Consider the following 21,038-nt stretch of genomic DNA (forward strand, 5'->3'; position numbering starts at 1 on the left):
GAACCTGCCCGAATCCTTCCACACGCCCTGCCGCCCAGGCTGCGTCAGGGCACATTTCAGTCTTGCCTCACCCAAAAGTTGTCTTCTCTTACACCAGGATGACATGAGATTCCACAAACCCCGTAATATACCAACAGTGTTAATTAGTAGCATGAAACAGCTCACGTAAGGGTGAGCGAGGACCTCGGAAGCCTGCATAATAAAACCACCCACATCAATCCCAGGAAGGGAGAGAGATGTATTCCCTCATCCTCTCCACAAGATAGATAGCTCCCCCAGCACAGCAAGGCCACCAAAGCCAGGGCACAGCACACAGCCGTTGTTTGTACTAGCGTGTTCCCAAGCTCAGCAAGTAAGAGAGATAAGCAGCACAGCCAACAAACTCTGTGACCCGCACAGAAGCTTGCTACTTAATAACTACTATAGCTATAGCACACTTAATACAGAAGTGCTGTTGTCTCGTGCCCCACATTGGGCATCAAAAAGGACTTACAGTGCTTTGACTTTGTCTGGATGCCAGGTGCCCACCAAGCTGCTCCGTCACTCCCCTCCTCAGCAAGATTGGGGGGGGTGGTGGGGTGGGTGGGGAGGGGGCGAAAATAAGATGGGAAAGAACTTGTGGGTCAAGATAAAGACAGTTAAATAAAAGCAAAAGCAAGGCCACACATGGAAGCAAAGGAAAACGAAAGATTTACTCTCTACTTCCCACCAGCAGGTCATGTCCAGCCACTTCCCTGGAAGCAGGGCTTCAGCATGCGTAGCAGTTTCTCCAGAAGACAAGTATAATAACGAATATCCCCCTCCCCTCCTTTCTCTTAGCTTGTATTGCTGAGCAGCCCTCATACAGTAGGGAATCTCCCTTTGTCCAGTTTGAGTCAGCTGCCCTGGCTCTGTCCCCTCCCAAGATCTTGCCCACCCCCAAGCCTACTCGTGAGGTGAGAGGGAGGGAATGTTGGAGAGACAGCTCTGATGCTGCTGAGCACTGCTCAGCAGCAGCCAAAACATGGGTGTGTTATCAACACCTTCGGGGCTAACAATATAAAGCACAACACTATGAGGGCTGCTAAGAGGAAAATAACTCCATCTCAGTCAGACCCAATACAACTGTTTATTTAAAAAATTAAAAGAAACTTTTAACAAAATCACGCCAAACAGTGAGGATCTGAAAAGCCAGGCAGCACTGGGGGCATCATAAAAGAGAAATGCTCTGCAGGCCCTGACCAACCCAAGGGCTAGATGTGCAGACAAGCACCTCCAAGTGGATGATAAGACCTTGTTCCACTTCTCTCACCCAAATAGCGACTCTGCTTTGTAAGCAGATGAGGTTGTAAATTACAAACCTGAATCTCTTGTGCATCCCCACAAGGTGCCCAGGCACGTGGAGGGCTCCAATGGTGGTAAGCTTTTAAGAAGTTCCATCTGAGAGCAACCACAGCTGCAGTTGCAGCTTGGAGGAAGCCACCTGCTTAGCTGCAACGTGAAGAGTATGTCATAGCACAAGGTGTGTGTGACATATTGCATTTCTTCTTACCCAGAATCCTGCAGAGCTGTCCATTTTTTTTCCCTTGTTGCCCTGTATCAGCACAGAACATCCTCTCTAGCCCAGAAGGAAGGGGGAATGAATACATGTATATCCACAGTCTAAGGAGGGTCACCTTTTGCTGGAACTTGGATCTCCCTCCCTACCCCAATCCAAAATGCGAGAACAGGAAGGACAGAGCCCTCTACGAGCTAGGACCCATGAGGCAATTAATAGATTGCAGGCTGATGATTTGCCTTTTGCATCTGAATGATCTTGCCAAAGCCACCTCTTCCCACATCGTAGTCTGTCCGGTACTCATCTCGCACCTGGGGCACAGCAATAACACAGATATTAGTACCCTGCACTGACAGTCTCCTGCTAGACTTCAGAATCATCATCCCCTCCTTACTCAGTTGGTGGGGAACTGAAGTTCAGGTTAGAAGCACTTTGGCTCATTTGAAATCTCTTCAAATAATCCACCAAGAAGGTGGTAATGGTGGTGAAAATGACAAATAAGGATATATCTGATGGCTAAGGTCTTTTTAGACAAGAAGCAAAGACAACCCCAAAATATTTTCATTCAGCTTTGCAGTCCAGCTTTCTGAATTGCCAGGCTTGTCCTCCAGAACTTTTTCTCCCCTCCGCCCTGGTGATTTGCAAAGGAACCTCACTTTCACACTGGGGCAAACTGCATGTTATAAGATTGGCCTAGCAGATATGCTGTCCCTCTCCATTCAAATTCTGCATCATTTTAAGAGTACTAGCTTTCATTAGGGAACATTCTGCTTGCATTGCAGGAAGTTTGGAGTCCTAGACAGAAATGGCCTTAAGTTCTACTTCTAGCATTTAACACCAGGCTTCAGTTATCAAAACAACCTGGGAGAGGCTAAAGTTCATCATCAGGTCTTTACAGTCTACACATTGTTCTGCACGAGATAAAACTAGCAAAGCAGTACACAGTCTTAGGGGGATCAAATTCAAGGTATGAACTGGTATTGCCCTTACCTGTCCTCCAGTCTTTCCTCTTCCATACTGTCGCCCTTCCTTAAACCCTGCATCCCAGTCAGTTCGAATAATGCGGTCATCTAGTCGTGTGCCATTGATAAATCGCATTGCGTGTTCAGCATCTGCTCTTGTGTAGTATCTGAAGCATACTATAAGGAGAACTAAGCATGCTGTTTTGTTGGATACAGGGAAAATAAAAAGAGAACTATTGTATTTAAGAAGCAGAAAAATCTTCCCTTCCAGCCTTTTCTACTCTTCCTGGTCTCCTCTATGGGATAAAACCTGTGCTCATATAAATCCAAGCTAAAACCAGCTCCCACTCCGAAAGGATTCTGAACTTGCTAACGTTAGAACCTGCACAGACAAGTAGCAGCTTTGGATTACTAATTTCACAAGTAGATGAAACAAACATGTTAAAGCTTTGCTAAGGGCAAGAAATCTGTAATATGCTTTTCTATACTACAGGGAAATTGACTGAATTTGAAAAAGAGGGGCAGGCCTCACAAGATAGCTTTGCAGAGAGAGTTCATGGTACAACTTGTACAAGCGTACACCCTGTGTTTGGGAATACTGCCATGGATTATTCTGCTAGTTCATTCAGGTGTAAAGTCAAGGTGAGAAAGTGAACGTGTGCTTTGGCCATGCAAGAGTTCAGAGTGACGACTGCAACAGTTCTCATTTTGGCCCTAAAATCGTTAAAGAAATGGACAAATTAAAGGAGTTCTCTGCCACCTCCAGGAAGTACAGCAGCAGTAGCACTTTTCAGCTAAGGCACCACTGTACAGTCTGCCTCTCAATTAAAGTGGTGGTGGTGAAGTAGCAAGGTTGGAAGGGAAGCACCTGGTAGAAAGCACTTGACTATCACTTCTTTTCAGGTTTTCCACAGCAGTACAGCTAAGCTTGCTGTGATTAGAGAAACTAAAGGTGGCAACCACACACGGGCTGACAGTAGCAGGGAACCAGAAAGGATACTCCACAAAGCAGAAGCCACAGGGGGTTTTCTTGATCTTGTCCAGCCCCATGACAATCCTCTTGACATCTCCACACTTGGAGAAGAGCTCCTGGATCTGCTCCTCGGTGGTGTAGAACGACAGGTTGCCAACATACAGCGTAGAGGAAATTTTCAGGGATTTCTCCTGCAGCTGCCTGCTACCCTAAGGGCAGAGGGGAGCACGCAGCAGGGTGAGCACGCCTGCCGCCCCGCTCCCAGCACCAGGCCTCAGGAGGCACCTCCCGCCGCCCCGGAGATGCAGTGCCCTCCCGCCCGCCGGCACCTCGCACGGACTCGCCCCAGCGACAGCCCTCCCCTCCAGGCGCTGCTCCACCCCCCGCCCCGGCCGGGCCCCACCGCCTCAGGCCCCCCCACCCCCGCGCTTCAGGCCTGGCCGCTGGGCGCACCCGGAAGTGCTGGTCGCGGTACTGGCTGATCTCGCAGTAGGAGTCGCTGTTGAGCCCACTCAGCGTCGTGTGGAGCAGCCCCGACATCTCGCCTGCGCCCGGCTGGGCCCTGCTCCCAGGATCCTTCCAGAACCGCCGCGGCGCCCACCGGACGGCAAGCGGGAGAACGGGTCCGCCGCGCCGCCTGATTGGTCCCGGCGCCTGTCGCTCGGGGCGGGAAGGTGGGCCGGTAGCGCCGGACAGCCAATCGGCGCGCGGATTCACTGTGAGCGCTGGGTTCGGCGCGGCTGTGCCTCCGGACCCGGCATCCTCCGCGGCGGTGCGCTCGCAGGGCGGGAGGTGCGCATGCGCAGCCATGCATTTGGCGCCAGTCCGGTCTTCTCACAGTGCGCGGGTGGCGCGGTGGCGGCCATGGTGGCGGTGCAGCTGGCGGCGGTGGTGGAAGGTGCTGCGGGCCGACGGCTGCCTTCGCCATAAGCGCCTGGCGGCGCCGCCTGTTGTTGGGCTGTATCTCACACCCTTCTCTCGCCCTGTCTTACAGGGCTCGTGCGGGAGCTGCTGAGGGAGGAGGCGCCGTCCCGCATCGCCGCCCTCACTGAGGAGCTCTTCCAGGCTGCGGGGAGCGTCTCTGAGGAGGACGGGACCGGGGCTGAGGTAAAGCCCCGGCCTCCGGGCCCAGTGCCCTTCTCCACCCCGCCTGAAGAAGTGGGGGTTTCCTGTCCTTCCCGCCCCGCAGGAGCGCTGCCCGGTCCGGTGGCCGCGGCCGCGGCCGCCCTGCCGGCACGTGCTCTTGCCTCTCGTCTTCTGCAGTGAAGCTGAAGGTTTAACTCTAGCGCTCCTGGAGCGTAAACATAGCGGATTATTTCTTCATTTTCTGACCCAGTAGCGTGAAGGCCCAAAATAAAGTGGAAAATGTTACATCTTTTAAAATAAAACATTTAAAATGCAAAATGCTGATCTTCAGTGTAAAAGTGTGCATCATAATGGGAAAAGTTACTGGTCTCTTGGTCTCTTAGTGATGTTAAGGTTTTCATTATTTCAATTTTCTAGTAGGATCTAATTGTAATTTAAATAAAAATGCAAGCATAGAGTGCTGATACGTTAAGAATTTGGTACTGGGTCAGAGGAGAGGTCCATCTCATCCTGAACATGGTTTCGATAATGAGAGTGGATGCTTGTGGAAGAAGTAAACAAGCAAACATGTCGTTTTACCTGCCTGGTAAACTCAGTTGGTAATATTATAGTGGGATGTACTAATTTTTGTACATTATAAAAGATAATTAGGTTGTTGTTTATGTTTTTAATTCTTTTTCTTTCTGTGTATTTCTTCTAGAGTACTTATAAAGTAGTAAATGTCTACTACTAATGCCTTTAAAAGGCCTTTTTCAAAAAGAAATCTGATGGGTAATACATGAATGTGGAATAAAACCAAGTCCAGCTGAGATACTGTCCAACCTTTTCCTTCAGAATTTTATTTTGAAAAGAGATTTAACTCTGTATCAGCTGAGGGGGACTGATCTGAAAGTCCTGAATTTGTGACAAGGAGGAAGATAAGTTAGCAAGTGTCACAACATAAAGCATGCTCAGTGCAGTCTGTAAAGAAATACAAGAGCATAAAACTTGAGTTCTTCCTGAAACAGTTGGGCTAAATTATTTTTAAAGAAAGGAGACATCATTAATTTGTAATCTGATCCCTTCAATAAAAGGGGCCATAAAATGTTTCCTAGTTAGGCAAGAGTGTATTTGTAGGCAAGATCTGCCATGGAAACTAGGATTTGAAGTGATGGAAAGTGCAGCCCTTCAATGTGGGTTGTTAAAGGAGCTTATTGCCTTTATGTAGAACTGCGTCATCTTTTTAACAGGAGTATATCATCAGTAGCTTTTGTTCTCTGTTTGCTGGTGTCAGTAGTTTCCCAATGTAGCTATTTAAAATAATTAAACTACTTAGTTTTCTTTTTGATAGGCAAAAGAGGTGAAGCCTTACTATAGATATGTTTTCAACCCTGATACAATTCTTACAGCTCTTTTCAACATCTTCAAATTTTTCAACATCTGTTTAAAATGTACATGATGTATTCTGAAAGCTGCCAGTGCATCAGTTATATTTTGGTCATAGTGATGAGCTGTTGCACAAATTTTGTATCTATGAGTGTTTGTGAGAAAACTTCATCCCAGATGGATAGGGTAAGTGAGGTCATGTTTTGCTAAGTTTGGAAAAGGACTTGATAGAAACATAGGTTAGGACATTTCAGTAATATGACAGATTAATGGGATTTGTTTAGGATCATACTTGAATGTTTCTGAAGCGCACCACTTGTAGAATTTGCTATTATGCATAATTGCAAATTGGAGCTGAAGGCATTGATGGATGATGTGATGTATATGTACACGTGCTATTAAGTCATATGATTAATTAGTTCTTTTTAGTTTCAGGTCTTGTCAGGCTTGGATTTACACAGTCATGTTCTTTCTTACCTTGCTTCATTTTAGCAGTGCGCTCATGTTTTTAGAAGATGTGAAATATTCTTTTATAAGACTGAGTATATCTTATGAAATATACTTATGTATGTGCTTCCTGCCAGCTGCTTATAATTCTTCTGAAATGATGGATCTGTAGAAAAGAATAATCCATATTTTTAGCTGAAGAAATGCTATGTGGTCTGTTCAGCATACCTGTTTTCAGGTCGCTATCCCAGATCTCCCTGTGGGATCATGTAGCAGTTTCATGGAAAACTCACCCTTTTGACTCCAGTGTTAAAAGAAGTTGCACAAACATGTGGACAGGTTATTACTGTGATACACATGAAAGATAGTTCCTTTTCCAGCAGCAAATTTCAATGTGACCCAAATCCAGGGCAAAATTAAATCTAATGGAATTCTCCTGCTCAGGTTGAAGAGAGTGCAATAAGCCTGTGGAACTGGGCTGTGACCAAACACGCGGGTTCTGTTGTCAATGACGAGCAAAGAGCTAAACGTACGTATGTATTCTATACCTTCCTAAATGTGGTTTGTGTACTGTAGCACAAAACCGAAAAACTCTCTGCTGACTGCATATATGTAGTGCTGTAAATTTGTTTGGATCTTTGCAGATAGGGTGTAGGCAGAGGAAAATATACAGCTGAGCTTGTATAAACAGTTCAGGAAGGAGCATCCTGGTGTAATAGCTATCTCCTTGTGACACACAATTAATGTAGGCATTCTCATCACTCCCCCTTTCTGTGCCAGAGCATCAGTAAAGAGGTGATGTGACCAACAGAAGCTGTAATTTGCCTTCTAATGCTATGTTTTTAATCTAAAAATGTATGGAAATAACATGGATGTAAATTTTAGATTGTTGGTCACTTAATTTATATCAAATGAGATAGTTACATTAAAGAAACAATCTCATCAATGTTTACATACAGAAAAACTCTGAATCCCTTTTTTACCTCCCTGCTTTAGCTGGTAGAGTCACTTGAAGCCAGGAACAAGGCTGGGGGAAAGCAGAAGCGAGCTTTTGGTCTTTTCCCTCAACCTGCTCTTTATGTGGTTCTGCAGGATTGCAATATCTGGCCTACATTTTTGTCTTGAGGGATTATAGTCAAAATTACATATAATCTGCGTCGTATAAATTATATCAGGTAAAGGGAAAAGGGTAAGTTTACACAAAATAAGTGGTAATTGTAGACCATAATGTTCTCAGATCTTGTATCACAGCTGAAGGGCCAGGGAGAAGCTATTTTAAATACCTTAAGTGGTCTCTTTTCCATCCCTGATGTATAAGGAAGGCCTGAAAATATTTTTGCTTTTTACTTTGAAAATGTAAAGATTATTAAACTGCATTACCCTATTTTGCTCAAGGCTATTTTGAGGCTCTCCAGACATGTTACTGTAAGCACCTGCAATGTAATTAAGTCTTTGAATACCATGTATGTAACTTAAACTCTCTCTAAAGTGTTTAATAGTTATTTTGATGAGAATATCTTTTTTTCTTACCGCGTAAAAAGCAGTTTTAAGCAGCTTGGATAAAATTCAGACTGCTTTGACTCCTGAAACTTTCAAATTTTTCTCTCTTGTAATTTAAAATGGCAAGCAGTCTTTCAAATACGGCAGGGCCTGACTTTCTGAAAAAATAAAAAAATAAAAGGGAACTTAGGAATGTCTGCTTTGTTTTCTTGCAGTACGGTTTGTTGCTTGCAGACTGGTGTGCCTTTGTGAAGGCAGTGATCCTCCTGAGGGAACTATTCGAAGGCAGATTTTGGTAAGGCTAATGGTGGGTGAGCAATGAAGTGCTGTTGAACACCCAAGGGAAACCGTCAAACCCTGTTATGGTGGCTTTGGAAAGGGAGTGGAATATACCTGTAGTTCTGGGTAACATGCTGAAGGGAGACAGGGATACCTTTCTGAGGCAGTGCAGTTACGAATTTCTGGACAGAAGTGTGCTGTTAGCATCACGTCTTTGTCATACGGTAAAATGTCATATGAGCAGCATTTTCATTTATTTCAGTATCTTCTAATATTGTCTAGTAGAGCACCATAAGTCTTACGCTGCATCTAAGTGTTAAGGGCATCATTCAGACATGAGAGGCACTTCTCAGAAACTGAAGAGCTAAAATACCCCTCTCCTACATTAGATATGTGCATCAATGAGATAAAATCTAACATGGCCTTTCTTGAAAGTGGCTATGTTTTCACAAAGCTCTTATAATTTTCTCCTTCAGATGTCTATGAAAACTGGGAAAGGATGGATAGATATTGGAAAAGCTGATCTTGCTGATGGATTTCTAGAGATTGCCATGACTGTAAGTTCTTTTCCAGGTTTAATTTCTTATAAACACACCTATTTGTAAGTTCCATGGGTAATGCCTACACTTTGTTTTCCAGAGTATAGAAAAACTGTATGCGAAGTTACTTAAGGGGAGCGATGGTGAAGCAGATATTCATGTGCACAAAGCTGATGTGGAGAAGAACCTCTTCAAAGTACTCTCTTACCAGGCTGAATCAGTATGTGTTCCTCCAGATTTTCCTTATAAGTCACTAAGGGTATAGAGGCAAACTGACCCAGTTGTTAGATGTACGAATGCTTGGCATTGAAGACTTGCTGAGGGATATATTTCCTTCACTTAGATGTAAGATAGCAGATCTTGTGTTTGCATTCAGTGTTGCAATCATTTAATGATTTTTAATTTGCCTAATTTATTGCAGTAATTTCTGCTGTGGTGTTTATATCTTCTAGTTCAGATTTGTTGCTGTATGATTTGGCTGGCATGACTGTTTATAAAACAAACAGCTGCCTTTCTGAATCATAAATGTGTCAGTTCCAAAGGTGTCATGTGTTTGACTGAAGAAGGGGGATAGGACTGGTGTGGAGCCTGGGTCCCCCAAACTGCGTTCATGTAACGTGTGTACAGCAAGACTAGTCACTTTGGAATACTCATCATACTGCACTAGTATTTGCAGCTAGGCTGACTGAAAGTATATGAAGGTAGTATTCATCATGGCTGCAGATAGGCAAGGTTCATATCTAGCAAGTAGAGACTATAAGCCACATGTGCAAAGTCTTCTGTAAATTACAACTTCATGACTCTGCAAACTCATAAACATCATCAAAGCTATTAATATTATATAGCATCAGATGGAGATCTTTCTATACATGAATACCCTCTCTTCCATATGCTGTGTTCCACATATAAAGGCTTTGAACAGTGGGAGAATCAGTATAAAATTACAAGATCTGGAAATAGTGAGTTCCATTATATTTATTATTTTCTTTAAAGTCTCAACCTCCAACATAAGACAGTGAGGTAAATATCATGGTGATAATTATTAAAAAAAAAAGGCCTAGCACAATATGAGAGAAGTCTGAAAAAGTACTAAAGATTTTCTAGGGCATCAACAACACAAATTACAATAATTTGAAGTGTGTAATTTAGAAATTCTAAGTTTTGTGAGGCATTGTTGTGCCTGACTGAAGTTTCTGCGTACTTTATCAATGCTACAGGGTATGACAGACATCTGAGTGTAAATATGGCAAAATGTAGTTGCCTGCATTTGTTGCTAACACCACTGACCACAGTATCTAGAAGAGGAGTGCTATCCCCAAAACTCTCAAGAGTTTCCCTAAACAGGCCAAAGCAGTGGCCAAAATTTTTAGTTTGATCATGGAGACTAAAGAGGACTTTAAATTATTGGAGAGGTGGTTTAAGATTTGCTGAACTGTTGTATCATCTTAACATCTGAATGAACTTGTGCTGTGCATCTGGCCTTCTCACAGTATGTAAGGACTGCAGTGTTTTTCTGGATGTCTTCATCATCTGGCAATATATAGAAATTTATAGGATTATTGTAGCACTGTAAAGACATATATCTAATCCTAAACCTAGTTTTACTGAATGTGAAAAAAACAAGTCCTATTTCAGAGACTCAGTCTTTTAATTAATTTTAAAGACAAGTTGCTCACTAGCAGTTTGTTGGCATGCTCTACTGCTTTCTTAGGCAGTTGCTCAAGGGGATTTTCAGAAAGCGGTGATGTGTGTGCAGCGCTGCAAAGATATATTGATGAAATTGCCAAAAGAGGTAAGTGAAATCATCCATTCTTTATCATTCCAAACTTTGAAAATCTGCTTTCCTCTCTATATGTTAAAGTATGACATATGCCGTATTACATTTTGAAAAGTACTCTGAACGGTGTATTTCTTCTGTGGTTGGTTGCTTCTTTGAGATCTTCCTACTAAAAATCGTGCATTAACACAGTTTCTTTCTTCAAAGTTCATTTTTTTTCTCATAGTTTATCATTTGAAATGGAATGATAAACTCTTCTTAAAGAATGAGAGAAGACGTATCGGCAAGCAAGGCAAAAAGATTTCTAAATATCATATGCCACCTACTCTTCTACAGAACCAGCTGCATTTTTCATCTTGATCTTGTATATTGCTTCTTCACTTGTACGCATGTGAACTTTTGTCTGGAGACAGATGGGACAAGAGAAGAGCTGAGTTACTAAGTTTTTGATATGCAAGTCTGTCACTACCTTCAATACTAATCTTCATCTTCATGACGTTGTAGAGCTATGAATGGAGGCTTCCCATTGCACTAAACTGTGGTTTTTTTGTAGTTCTGGCATCACAGAACAACGTCCAGAGAAAACAAACTCTAGCATATGCAGACTAGTTCTTTGTTTGGAAAGATAAAAGTCTAATATGATTATATCAGAATAAACTTTCCCACATTTATTTTCATTTGCTTACTTTAACAGTTTCCCAGTATTTAGGAAACATTTTGTTCCTGTCTCTGTGGTACAGGTAATAAAATTCAAGGGATAGATTTGAATTCTGAAAGAAGAATATGGGAAATATGGTTGGAGTTTAATTGGGTTTTTAACCAATTAAACTCCAACCAATTTTAAATTGTTTTTTGTGATCTGCAGGCCTTGTTCAGTGCATCTGAGTGACTAAGTCAGTTGCCGGGGTCTAGCTTTGATTTGGATCATAAGAGCAGAGCTCCTCACTGTGAATTGTTGAAAATATTCACTGGGATCTGGGAAATGTTCCACATTTCATTTTAAATGAATTTCACGCTTTCTGCTTAAACTCCTCCATTAAATAGTATTGAACTTCTCATGATGAAAGTTCTTCACAAACCAGAAGCACTGATGGAGACAAGGAAAAGGTTTCTGATCATGAGAGATAAAATTTACATCTGGTTTAAAGGATGAGAAAAAAGGAAAGAGCTAGTGATTGCTGAGTGACTTTGAAACTTTTGGACCACTAGGTAGCCGTCAGTCCTTAACTCTTCCAGGCTGCCATTGTACCAGAGAGCACTTGCAGAGTATCACAAGGAGACTGTTGCATTACAATAATGTGTGGTACCAGAGGTCAGCTGGAGAGGATTTGCAGCTTGTGGATCATCAGTGGTCTATGAACCATAACTGGGAACTCTTGCCCTAGAGGCTGAAATGCCAGAGTTGTTCCAAACACTTGTTGTTCAGCGAGGTGCCAGGTTTATGGGGATATTTAGTGTTATGCTTGACACCTGGAACACAGTCATTCACTGAAATAGTATTTTAATTATCCTTTGAAATATGTCGTTTCCAAGCATGCAAGTCAATGACTAGGGTATGCCACAGTATGTCTGCAGCGTTATGCTGAACACTTTGCCTGAAACCCTCTCAATACAGTAAACTTTCTGTTCTGGAAAGAAAACGTTTATGAAAAGTAAGCTTTTCACATCTGAGTTTGATGGGTTTTTGTTCCTGCATACTGAATCTGTGCTTTTATCTCTGGATTGCAATAAGATAAACAATAAATTTGAAGCAAACTGTTTTGCTACCTCTCTCACTCTTGCTTGAGGATTTGAAATCTGTAGTCACTTGCAAGAAACGTCATTCGTACTTTGAAAAGAAAGTTACTGCAGAGGCAAAATGGATATAAATATTGGCAGCCCGTTAGCATATAAAGTGACTTTTCTGTCTCTTCTTTGGGCGACATATGACAGCTGCAAATCTTTTCAAAGGAAAAACAAGTTGTTATGAACAGAGATTTTTGGAGCTGACTGATAAAGCAGAAAGCAACAGTGCTCTGAATAACCAAGCATTCAAAAACAGTTTTCTCCTAAAATGTGTGGATGATCCCCTTTTAACCCCAAAGAAACATGCTGGGAAGAAGTCTACCATGGAAGAGGTAGAGGTCCTCTTCACTTACCTATGTAAACCTTTTTTGTCATTTTTAAAAATGAGGTTGTACTCTTCCAATTTTTCCTCTCAAGTTCTAATTTTTATTTTTTACTTTACATAGTTCTAGTACTTTCAGTGTTCTTGAGGAACTATTCTACCTCATGTGTTTCAAGAATCCCGCTGTTTTGTGTGTCCTGGACTAGTTAATGATGCTTCACTTTCCCACACAATTATGATTCCATTTTAGTCATGTTCATTATCCCCTTGTACAAGGTCAGTGGATATATCTTTAAAGTAAAATGCATTGTAAAGAACCTGAGACTGGAGTGCCATAGATCTAATGAAGCAGGAGTCTTTTGCAGACCTGTTACCTGTCAATCCTCTGTTACAATTTTGGAGTGGAAACCTATGAATGGAAGAGGTATGAACAGAGCTGCTTCTGGCTCAGGTAAAACAAAATAAAATCCTGTTTTTGAGATGTAAAAATACGTGTGAAGGAGTGGGGAGCAAGGGAAAGTAGAGGTTTAATTAAAAATGTGAGAATACAAGATTTTAGCTGAACCAGATTAGCTGAGAAGATACTCAGTGACTGTCTTACTCTGTTGCCTAGCATTTATGTCTGCTTTCCACATAGATTTTCATATCATTAGAATGAAAGTCTTCTTTCCATGGTTCTCGTCAATTCTCTCCCTAACACTTCCTCCAAAGAGATTATTTTTATCAAGAGGCTGTTCCCAGTTCTTGTACCATTCATAAATGATAGTGAAGGGTTTTGAAAAATTTGGAAAAGAGTAGATGAATTGTTCTGACCGGTTTTAAATTGATTTGTTTTAAACAGTATTTGAATTTCTCATAAAGGAGGTGTTTCATTGAGAGCAAGTCCTTGAGTGATGAAAGACACAAACATCAAGGTGAAAAAGGAAGTTGGGTATGGTTTGGGTAGGATCCAAATAAGTAATGTGGTACTACTAAGGACGAAAAAATATAGGTTACCGGGAAGGGTATCCTCATGCCAAGGTCACAGCCTCAGCTCAGAAAATTGGTTTTTATTTCTTGTTCTTTTTCTTTTAAATAGAAGAAAATGAATGGCAACATACCAAATTCGAACTAGTTCTGGTCATGTATGTTGTCAAAGAGGATTTGTAGAAATGCTTAGAATTGATTACAACTGGTGCTTTGGAGACTATTTTATATTTTATTCTTGTGGAAAATTAAATACTGAGTCATGATGACAAAATTTGTGGAAAAAGTGCAAATCATTATCTGGAGAAAGAGATGTAGCTCCATCTAGTGGGTTAAGATTTCCCTGTACTGAGAATATATTTGATAAGGAAACAAATGCCCAGTTACTGTTTTTCTATCTAACAGTTCTTCATTCACAGCATTTGCAATTGAGTATGGTTTTGTGGAATTACCACTGCATTTTCTCCTGGGTGGTCCTTTGTGCTGTCATTTAACTTTTAAAAAGAGAATGGGGAATCATGACTCCTCGGTTCTGTTTCTGTCTCTGCTATTGACTTGCTGTGATCTTTAGACCAGGTTGTGTATGACTATATTATTTGCCAGGTGAGAACGAGAACACTTGCTTCTTCAAAACCCCTATGGTTAAAACTGATAAAGCCTACTGAAATGTTTGAATAGAAGATATTACAGAAGGTGGTGCAACAGGTTGAAGAAAGTGATTGAGCACAATTTTTAATATGAGGATTTAGAAAGAAAGCAGAATTTTCTGTTCTCTAGTAAGAGTGAGTACTGAGATTAGTTTGTGTGATTTATGTGGTTTCTAACTGGTTAAGAAGTGGGAAAGGATAGGAATGTTGCACGTATCAGAAGACTGGCTGAATTTACCTCTGTCTTCCCATTTAATTTGAACTTTCACTTATCATTGATAGTGAGAGTTACGACATTGGGAAGATGGATGTGAAATATTCTGTTGGCAAAGAAATGCAGGTAAGAAATACAGAAATTGCCATTTCCAAATAAGAGGTATTTGTTAACCTGACTACTGTTTCATCTGCCTCTGCTGTGCCAAACCTGACCAGTTTATACTGTCAGGTTTAGTACTGTCTGCTATGAAGTTTGGCAAAGTTGCAAGTTCAGTTGTTATGAGTGTCAGTCTGAGAGTTCAGTTACTGATGGGTGCCCTTAAATCAAACTTGAATCTTCTATTTCACAGAATTAAGTTGTAGAAAGTAAGACTGAAATAGACCCTGAAAGGCCATCTCTTCTCCCTTTCCCTTCCCCCTCTTCTTTCAAGGCATCATCAGTTACATCTGTGGCATTTCTGATATGTGTTTGTCTATCTCATTCATAAGCCTATTGCTCCTTTTACTACCCACAGTGGATATGGAGAAGATTTATAATCTTTATATAAATCATTTATATATTTGAAGACCATTATCATGTATGTCTTTTTTTCTCTCAGTGAAGTTTTGTATCTCCTGCTCCTTCAATTTCTTCTTTCATTCTGTTTTTCCCACATCTCTGATTTTCCTTGCTACCATTCTGTTCTCTGAACTCTCGTTGAGTCATGTCCTGTGTGAATTGCAGTGCTGAAGACTGGATACGCTTCAGAACTGAGCAATCACTTTATGTGTCTGATACCAGGCAGGCATTCTTTTGACTCAAAGAGCTTTTGTTTTTAATAACCTTAAATTTTAAATCTTTTGTATTCATATGTATGTTCATGTGTGGCTATTTTTTTTCTGCTCTTCAGATAGCATTTAAACTTCCAGTTTGTTTTTCTTTCCAGGCTAAAGTGCTGCGATTGTTAGCTACAGCCTATTTCGAGTGGGATTGCAATCTGTATCTTGACAAGGCATTGAAAGCTATAAGCTTGGCAAATCAGGTAGTAATGTGTTACTGTATTTATGGTGTGCAATAGTTGAATCTCAAGCATTTATTAACATAATAATATGGAAAACATTAATCACTGGTATGTTATCCTTGACATCAGACAAAGGTGTGTTTGCTTTGCTTTTCATACTCATAAATATGTTTTGTTGCTCCCAACTTTCTTATAGAGAAATACGTGTTTGTATGTACATGTACAACTGTCTTGCTGCCTCGTATCTATTAATAGTGAGGTCCTTTGATAATGATACGACTAAATTTTCTTTGGCATGTATTCGTGAAAACTGGACAAACAGAATAAATTAGTGTGGTCCACCTGAGATTTATAGCAGCTGGCTTTTTATGCACCACACCTTTTGTCTTGCTTTTGGTTGTAAAGGATGTGTCCATATACTACATTTTGAGTCCCCATCTCATTATCTTGTACAAATATTTGAGAAAGCGCCAAAGAGTTCAGTTTTGAGAGCTACATCAGTCTTATTTCAAACAATTACTTTAACTATTGCACTTTACTAACATGACTGTATTTCTTCTGGAACCTGAAAAATGAGCTGTATAAACACACCAGCTACCCTGAAGAAAATTCATATACCTCTGAGCAGTTACTATGATGAGGTCTCTTGCTCTTGTACAAATTCCTTTTCCCATATAAAGACTTGAATTAATTTTATGCTTCTGTCTTTTCAGGTTAGTTAGAGTAACTTACATTTGAAAAATTTATATTTGTCATTGGTTGACCATTTTTAAATTTCCATTATCTGTTTCATACAAATCAAGTTTTAAGTATAAAACCTTGTTTTAAATGAAAGCTCAAATTCAGTTTTCTATATGCTGTTAAAACTTTCAGACAGATGATGATGCACATGCTTGTGAGATCAGGATAAAAGGCAGTGTATTTTAATCATTCAAATAACATGCTAGTACAGTATCTAAGCCCTTTGCATTTTTTATTGTATTTACTTTCGCAAAACCTTTTGAGGTGGAAAGTGTTTTTATAATAATTTTTGGTAATACATGTTTTGATATTGTATGAGGGTATGGAAAACAAGAAGAAAATTTTTATTCTAGAGTCTGAAATGTGCAGTGTTTTAGTGAGAGCTGTAGTATACAGTCTTCATTATTTCCATTTGCTCCTATTGTTGTTCTCTCCTAAATTTCCTATTATTATAAGCTACTTTGAATTCTGCTCATATTAATTCTAGAGTAATCCAACCAATTCACACATAGAAAGGCAAGAAATGTTTCTATCAGTCAGTATTGTTCAGCTTCTATTTAAAAGTACTGGAAATGGGCCACAGCAAAATGAGAATCATGTATCTCTTGCTTTCATTGTCCTCATGGTCTTTCAGCAGCATAAGAATAAATAATGAAGATGCACATTGCATTTAAGAAGAAAATATTACCAGTTGTCTACCTATTGCTTCAGTCATTAAAATGGAACTGAAGAATACAGTGGAGTGTATGTGATTTCCTGGTATTTGTCTGTGTTATGAATGTGCTGGACTCTCACAGGATCTGTATTCTACAAACAGCTGTCCAAGTAATGTATTGTTTTTCATTGTGCAGGAGAATTTGCATCCAGCAGGGTTTTTTTTGAAAGTTAAAATTCTTCTTAAAAGTGAAGCACCTGATGAAGATATCAACTCAGGTATCACAGCTCTGTATAGTTTTCATAGTAAGGTCATACTGCTATATAACCAGGAAGATGGCCTGAGTTGTAGGTAGAAAAGAAAAAAATAAATCCCTTTCTCATGTGTTTTAGAGGAATCTTCATTAGCTACATGTCATTTTGGTTTTGGAGTGTGAGGTGTAGTAGTCTGTGTTCACAGATGAGTTATCCAGGTGCTAGTGTAAGTTTGAATTAAGCTTGACATTATTTTTGTTGAGAATTTAAACAGACTTGCTGGAAATAGGGAAGAGGGAAGACTCTGAAGCCTATTAGAATGAAGACAGTGAAAATAGAGCCATGTAAAAGTATGGTTTATTTTAGATAGATGCCTAAGGTTACTTAAAAAAGGTGAAGGTGGATTGTTTCTTATGCAGTCAGCATAGAAGAAAGACTTCTGAAACATTGCTATTCTCTGTGTGTGGTTTTGCAGATTTTGGCCAAGAGACATCAAGTACTCATCAGTGTGTTGTTATAAACCTGTGTTACCAGAGTTTATTTAGTTTATCTAGGGCATATAAACTCTTTTCTCCTTATTACTCAAACTTGTCATTTGAAGAGAACTGATTGTTTTGTTGGCATGAGAGGAGAAGAAAGTTTTTGAGGGGACTTCAATATAGAAAGTGTAATGTATCAGGAGAAATGTATTTCCATAAATAATGAAACCTTACAGAAGAGAGGCTTTGTACTTTTTATGGTTGGAAAGCATCAGATGCATAATGAATTTTTTGAGAAATAAATGTAGGATGAGATGAGGAGTTTCTTGCAGAGAGCTGAATGGTTTGAAATTCCCCACTTCAGATTGCTCCTGGGGAATTTCAGCCAGCTTTCAAGTGGGCAGTTATTCAAAACTTAGCATTGCAACAGTTGGCTTCTGTTCCGCAGTTTGAATTGTGAAGCCATAGTGTTGCCTGTCAAAACATACTCTGCTTATATTTAGTAGCACTAAGACTCCAGTCAGTTTTTTCAAGCAAGTTTATTAATGAGTGGGTATCTGTCTATTCTTGTATGGCTGACAGAAAAGAGTCTTGTGTCCATGCACTGCAACTTCTCTTTCTTTTGAGTGAAGGTTCCTGCTAAGTTTCAGGCATTTGGCTAAAATCTTTTATTGTGCACTTGTACACAGGTGCCTTAGAAATGCTTCCTTTAACAACTGTTACAGTCATGTTCCTATGGGTTCCCTCCCTGATCTCATCCAAGATACAAATGTATATATCTTGTTATTAACCATCTAGCACAGTCTAGCAATTTTTAAACTTTATCTGAGTGGTCTAAAACTGGTACCTACTTATCAGCACCAGTCAATTCAACAGCTGACGCTAAAGGCATTAGGCTTAAGTAGTTCCCTTTGCAATGTGACACCAGCGCACAGCCTGAGCACTGACCTCGGTCTTAAGTGGTTCCTGCTGGATAAGGATGAGACATTTTCATGGAAAGCAGCTTGAGGCAAAAGTTTGTGCTACTAATGCCTATGCTGTTCCTGTTTAAAGAGATAGAGGGATAGAACTCCAGGGCTATCAATCTGTCACCTTTCTGTAGTACTACATTAATTGCACAGTGACAGGAAAGTCAAAGCACAAGAGACATGTTTTATTCTTCCTTTTGTTTTAGAACTATTATATTGGGGTTTTTCTGGTTTTGTTTTGGTTTTGGTTTTGGTTTTTTTTTTCCAAAGGAGCTGTAAGAGGTAAATGGTAAATTGAGCAGTTAAGTGTCTAAGTTGATTAAATAATCTCATCTGTTTTGTGTTGTGTCTAGCTGTTGCAGAATTCATGCAACATGAGATGTCTTTAGACTTTTGTTTGAATACTGCCAAACTGCTGCTGGAGCATGGAAGGTATGAAAGCATCATTAAGTGGGGTGAACAAAATATTTGGGCTTTGTAGGTGTTCTTTTATAAGCAAAAAACATCTATTATACAATGATGCTTTATTTTAAATAAAAACTCACAGAGGTAGGTAAACAGTTTTGAGAGGGGGCCTGTCTTTTCTATAGCAAGGTGATACAGATTATGGCAGCAGCAGAACAGGGTGTGAAATTATGTTGAGTGGCAATTTGCGATGCTATAGCCTTACTTTGGAATGATTAAGATTCTCCCTATGTAGTTTTAATATATAACTGGAATAGTATATCTGGAACAATATATGTATGAGTCTGGAATTATCAGACTGAGAACCTTCTTCCGCATTAACTAACCAGCCCTCAGAATGAAAGAGTTTGGAGTGCTAGAATCATTCTTGTGAAAAACAGTGTAAGGATGAACAAGTTACTGCAAAACAAATTGAGGCATGAAATTTCACACTGTTGAATGCTCCATCATGATTACCTATGCATAGGCTTCTATCTTGCAATAAATTCTTACTCTTTCATTGTGAGGAGTAAACCTCTTGTGAATACTGTAGAACAAGCATGTGCTGATAGCAAGTAACTTCTGAATAGATGAACCTTGACTCACTCTGTCAGTGTGATTGCATGCCAGTGGTATTAATGAGAAACATGCTGTACGATGTGAATATATTAGTCTTTAGAATGGAAAATTAACAGTCTTCTTGTGCAGCCTCTTAAAAATGCATCTGTGTGAATAGGGAATCAATTGGTTTTGATTTTCTGAAATCTGTTCCTGAACGATTTGAATCTTCACCTGACCTTGGAAAAATTACCCTGTTCCACGTTGAGTTCCTGTTGCAGAATAAGAGGGAGCTGCTTGCTAAGCAAAAGGTTGAAGAAATTATTATAGGTCTGTATCCATCTTTTGCTGCTGTTTACTGAAAGCTGTATTTAGTTGGCTAAAGTCTTGAATTCTGATTTTCACTTTTTTGCTTATTCTCACCTTTCTATTTGTGTCTCTTTTCCCTTATGTTTCTTTTGCGTGGCAACTCTCAACTTCCATAACCAACATTATGGAATGAACAGTTGTGTTAAACCTCAGGGTTAAATTCACTTGCTAGAACAATTCCTCCTTCTTAGTGTAGATTGTGTGTGACTGATACATGTGGGATTAGAAACATTTATCAGAAGTTCTGTGTATTGTTAAGACTTTGTCCATGCATCCCAATGTGTATTTGTCAGTATTAAAGCAGATTGCATATCCTTGTTTGAGCAGCTGATAACAGTTTCTTTTTTGGGTCTGTTGCAACCTGTAGCACTGTAGTATTTTTTGACTGTCAGATCTGCTGGAAATCAGACTGTATTTTACATAGTATTGAGCTAGGTGCAAGAAACATGTTTACATTGTTCAAGCATGAAAATATTTATTCTCTTACTCACTGTTTGGGGGGTGGTGGTGTTTGTTTTAGGTTTGTGGGGTTTTTTTTCAGAAGCAGGATATGAAACACTGGGTCCTGGATGAAAATATTGCTGTGTCAGTGTTTTTTGTTGTAGACTATGGGACAGTCTTTCTCAGATAGTTCTTAGGTGCTTCTCAGTGTGCTTCTTAAAGTTCTTGTAAAGTGATGATTTGCGTTTTCAGGTCATTATACTGGGAAACAGCTGTTGCCTGAAGCCTTGAACCGGCTACACATCATCTTGTGGGACAGAGCTGCCAAACATTATGAGGTTTGGGACCAAACAGTAGTGTTGTTATTTGTATTGGTGAAAATGAAGATCTGCTTTTTCTGACCTCTTTGGTATGTCTATTTTTGGTTAGAGTGCAAGCTGTTACTAAGATCCCTATTCCAGTTGGCGCTAGTTTTATTTTCAGACTACTGGGTGCTGTTCTCCATTAAAACATCAAATTGCAGGTAGTCTCATCTCAGGTTTGTACATGGGAACAGTTATGGCTAGAATTCATAAGCCAAGGAACCTTTGCAGCCCATCATTCTGGTTCTGTCCTGGGAAGGTACAAAAATATTCTTTACATTGAGCTGTTTTACAATTCCTACCCTCTGATAGTCAGTTGTTGGGTTAAGGAGCTTGAAGTGTTATCATTTTCTTTTTAGCCTATA

General features: G+C 40.2%; 2 protein-coding genes across 3 annotated transcripts in view; one reads left to right on the forward strand and one right to left on the reverse strand.

Annotated features, from left to right (window-relative positions):
- Positions 1-1,749: 1,749 nt before the first annotated feature.
- Positions 1,750-4,012, reverse strand: LOC309408253 (nuclear cap-binding protein subunit 2; the record flags this gene model as incomplete). Of its 2 annotated transcripts, none has more annotated exons than XM_082004047.1 (4): positions 1,750-1,848; positions 2,528-2,666; positions 3,500-3,681; positions 3,926-4,012. In XM_082004047.1, the coding sequence occupies 4 exons, from the start codon at positions 4,010-4,012 to the stop codon at positions 1,750-1,752; spliced, it is 507 nt and encodes a 168-aa protein (XP_081860173.1). The 2 variants fall into 2 exon arrangements, with proteins under 2 accessions (XP_081860173.1, XP_081860172.1); XM_082004046.1 differs by having other exon boundaries at positions 3,500-3,673; positions 3,894-4,012.
- A 258-nt stretch (positions 4,013-4,270) lies between these two features.
- Positions 4,271-21,038, forward strand: part of TEX11 (testis expressed 11) — a gene marked incomplete at both ends in the record, with an annotated part of 35,993 nt that continues 19,225 nt past the window's right edge. The window contains 14 exons of the mRNA XM_082004196.1: positions 4,271-4,370; positions 4,467-4,579; positions 6,815-6,899; positions 8,086-8,165; positions 8,626-8,706; positions 8,789-8,908; positions 10,400-10,480; positions 12,938-13,023; positions 14,468-14,525; positions 15,328-15,423; positions 16,995-17,076; positions 18,853-18,931; positions 19,680-19,831; positions 20,564-20,649. Coding sequence (XP_081860322.1) covers positions 4,271-4,370; positions 4,467-4,579; positions 6,815-6,899; positions 8,086-8,165; positions 8,626-8,706; positions 8,789-8,908; positions 10,400-10,480; positions 12,938-13,023; positions 14,468-14,525; positions 15,328-15,423; positions 16,995-17,076; positions 18,853-18,931; positions 19,680-19,831; positions 20,564-20,649 — 1,299 coding nt within the window. The remainder of the gene's footprint in view (positions 4,371-4,466; positions 4,580-6,814; positions 6,900-8,085; positions 8,166-8,625; positions 8,707-8,788; positions 8,909-10,399; positions 10,481-12,937; positions 13,024-14,467; positions 14,526-15,327; positions 15,424-16,994; positions 17,077-18,852; positions 18,932-19,679; positions 19,832-20,563; positions 20,650-21,038) is intronic.

This window comes from Phaethon aethereus (genome assembly GCF_964289735.1).
Source record: "Phaethon aethereus genome assembly, chromosome: 10".
Taxonomy (NCBI): Eukaryota; Metazoa; Chordata; class Aves; order Phaethontiformes; family Phaethontidae; genus Phaethon; species Phaethon aethereus.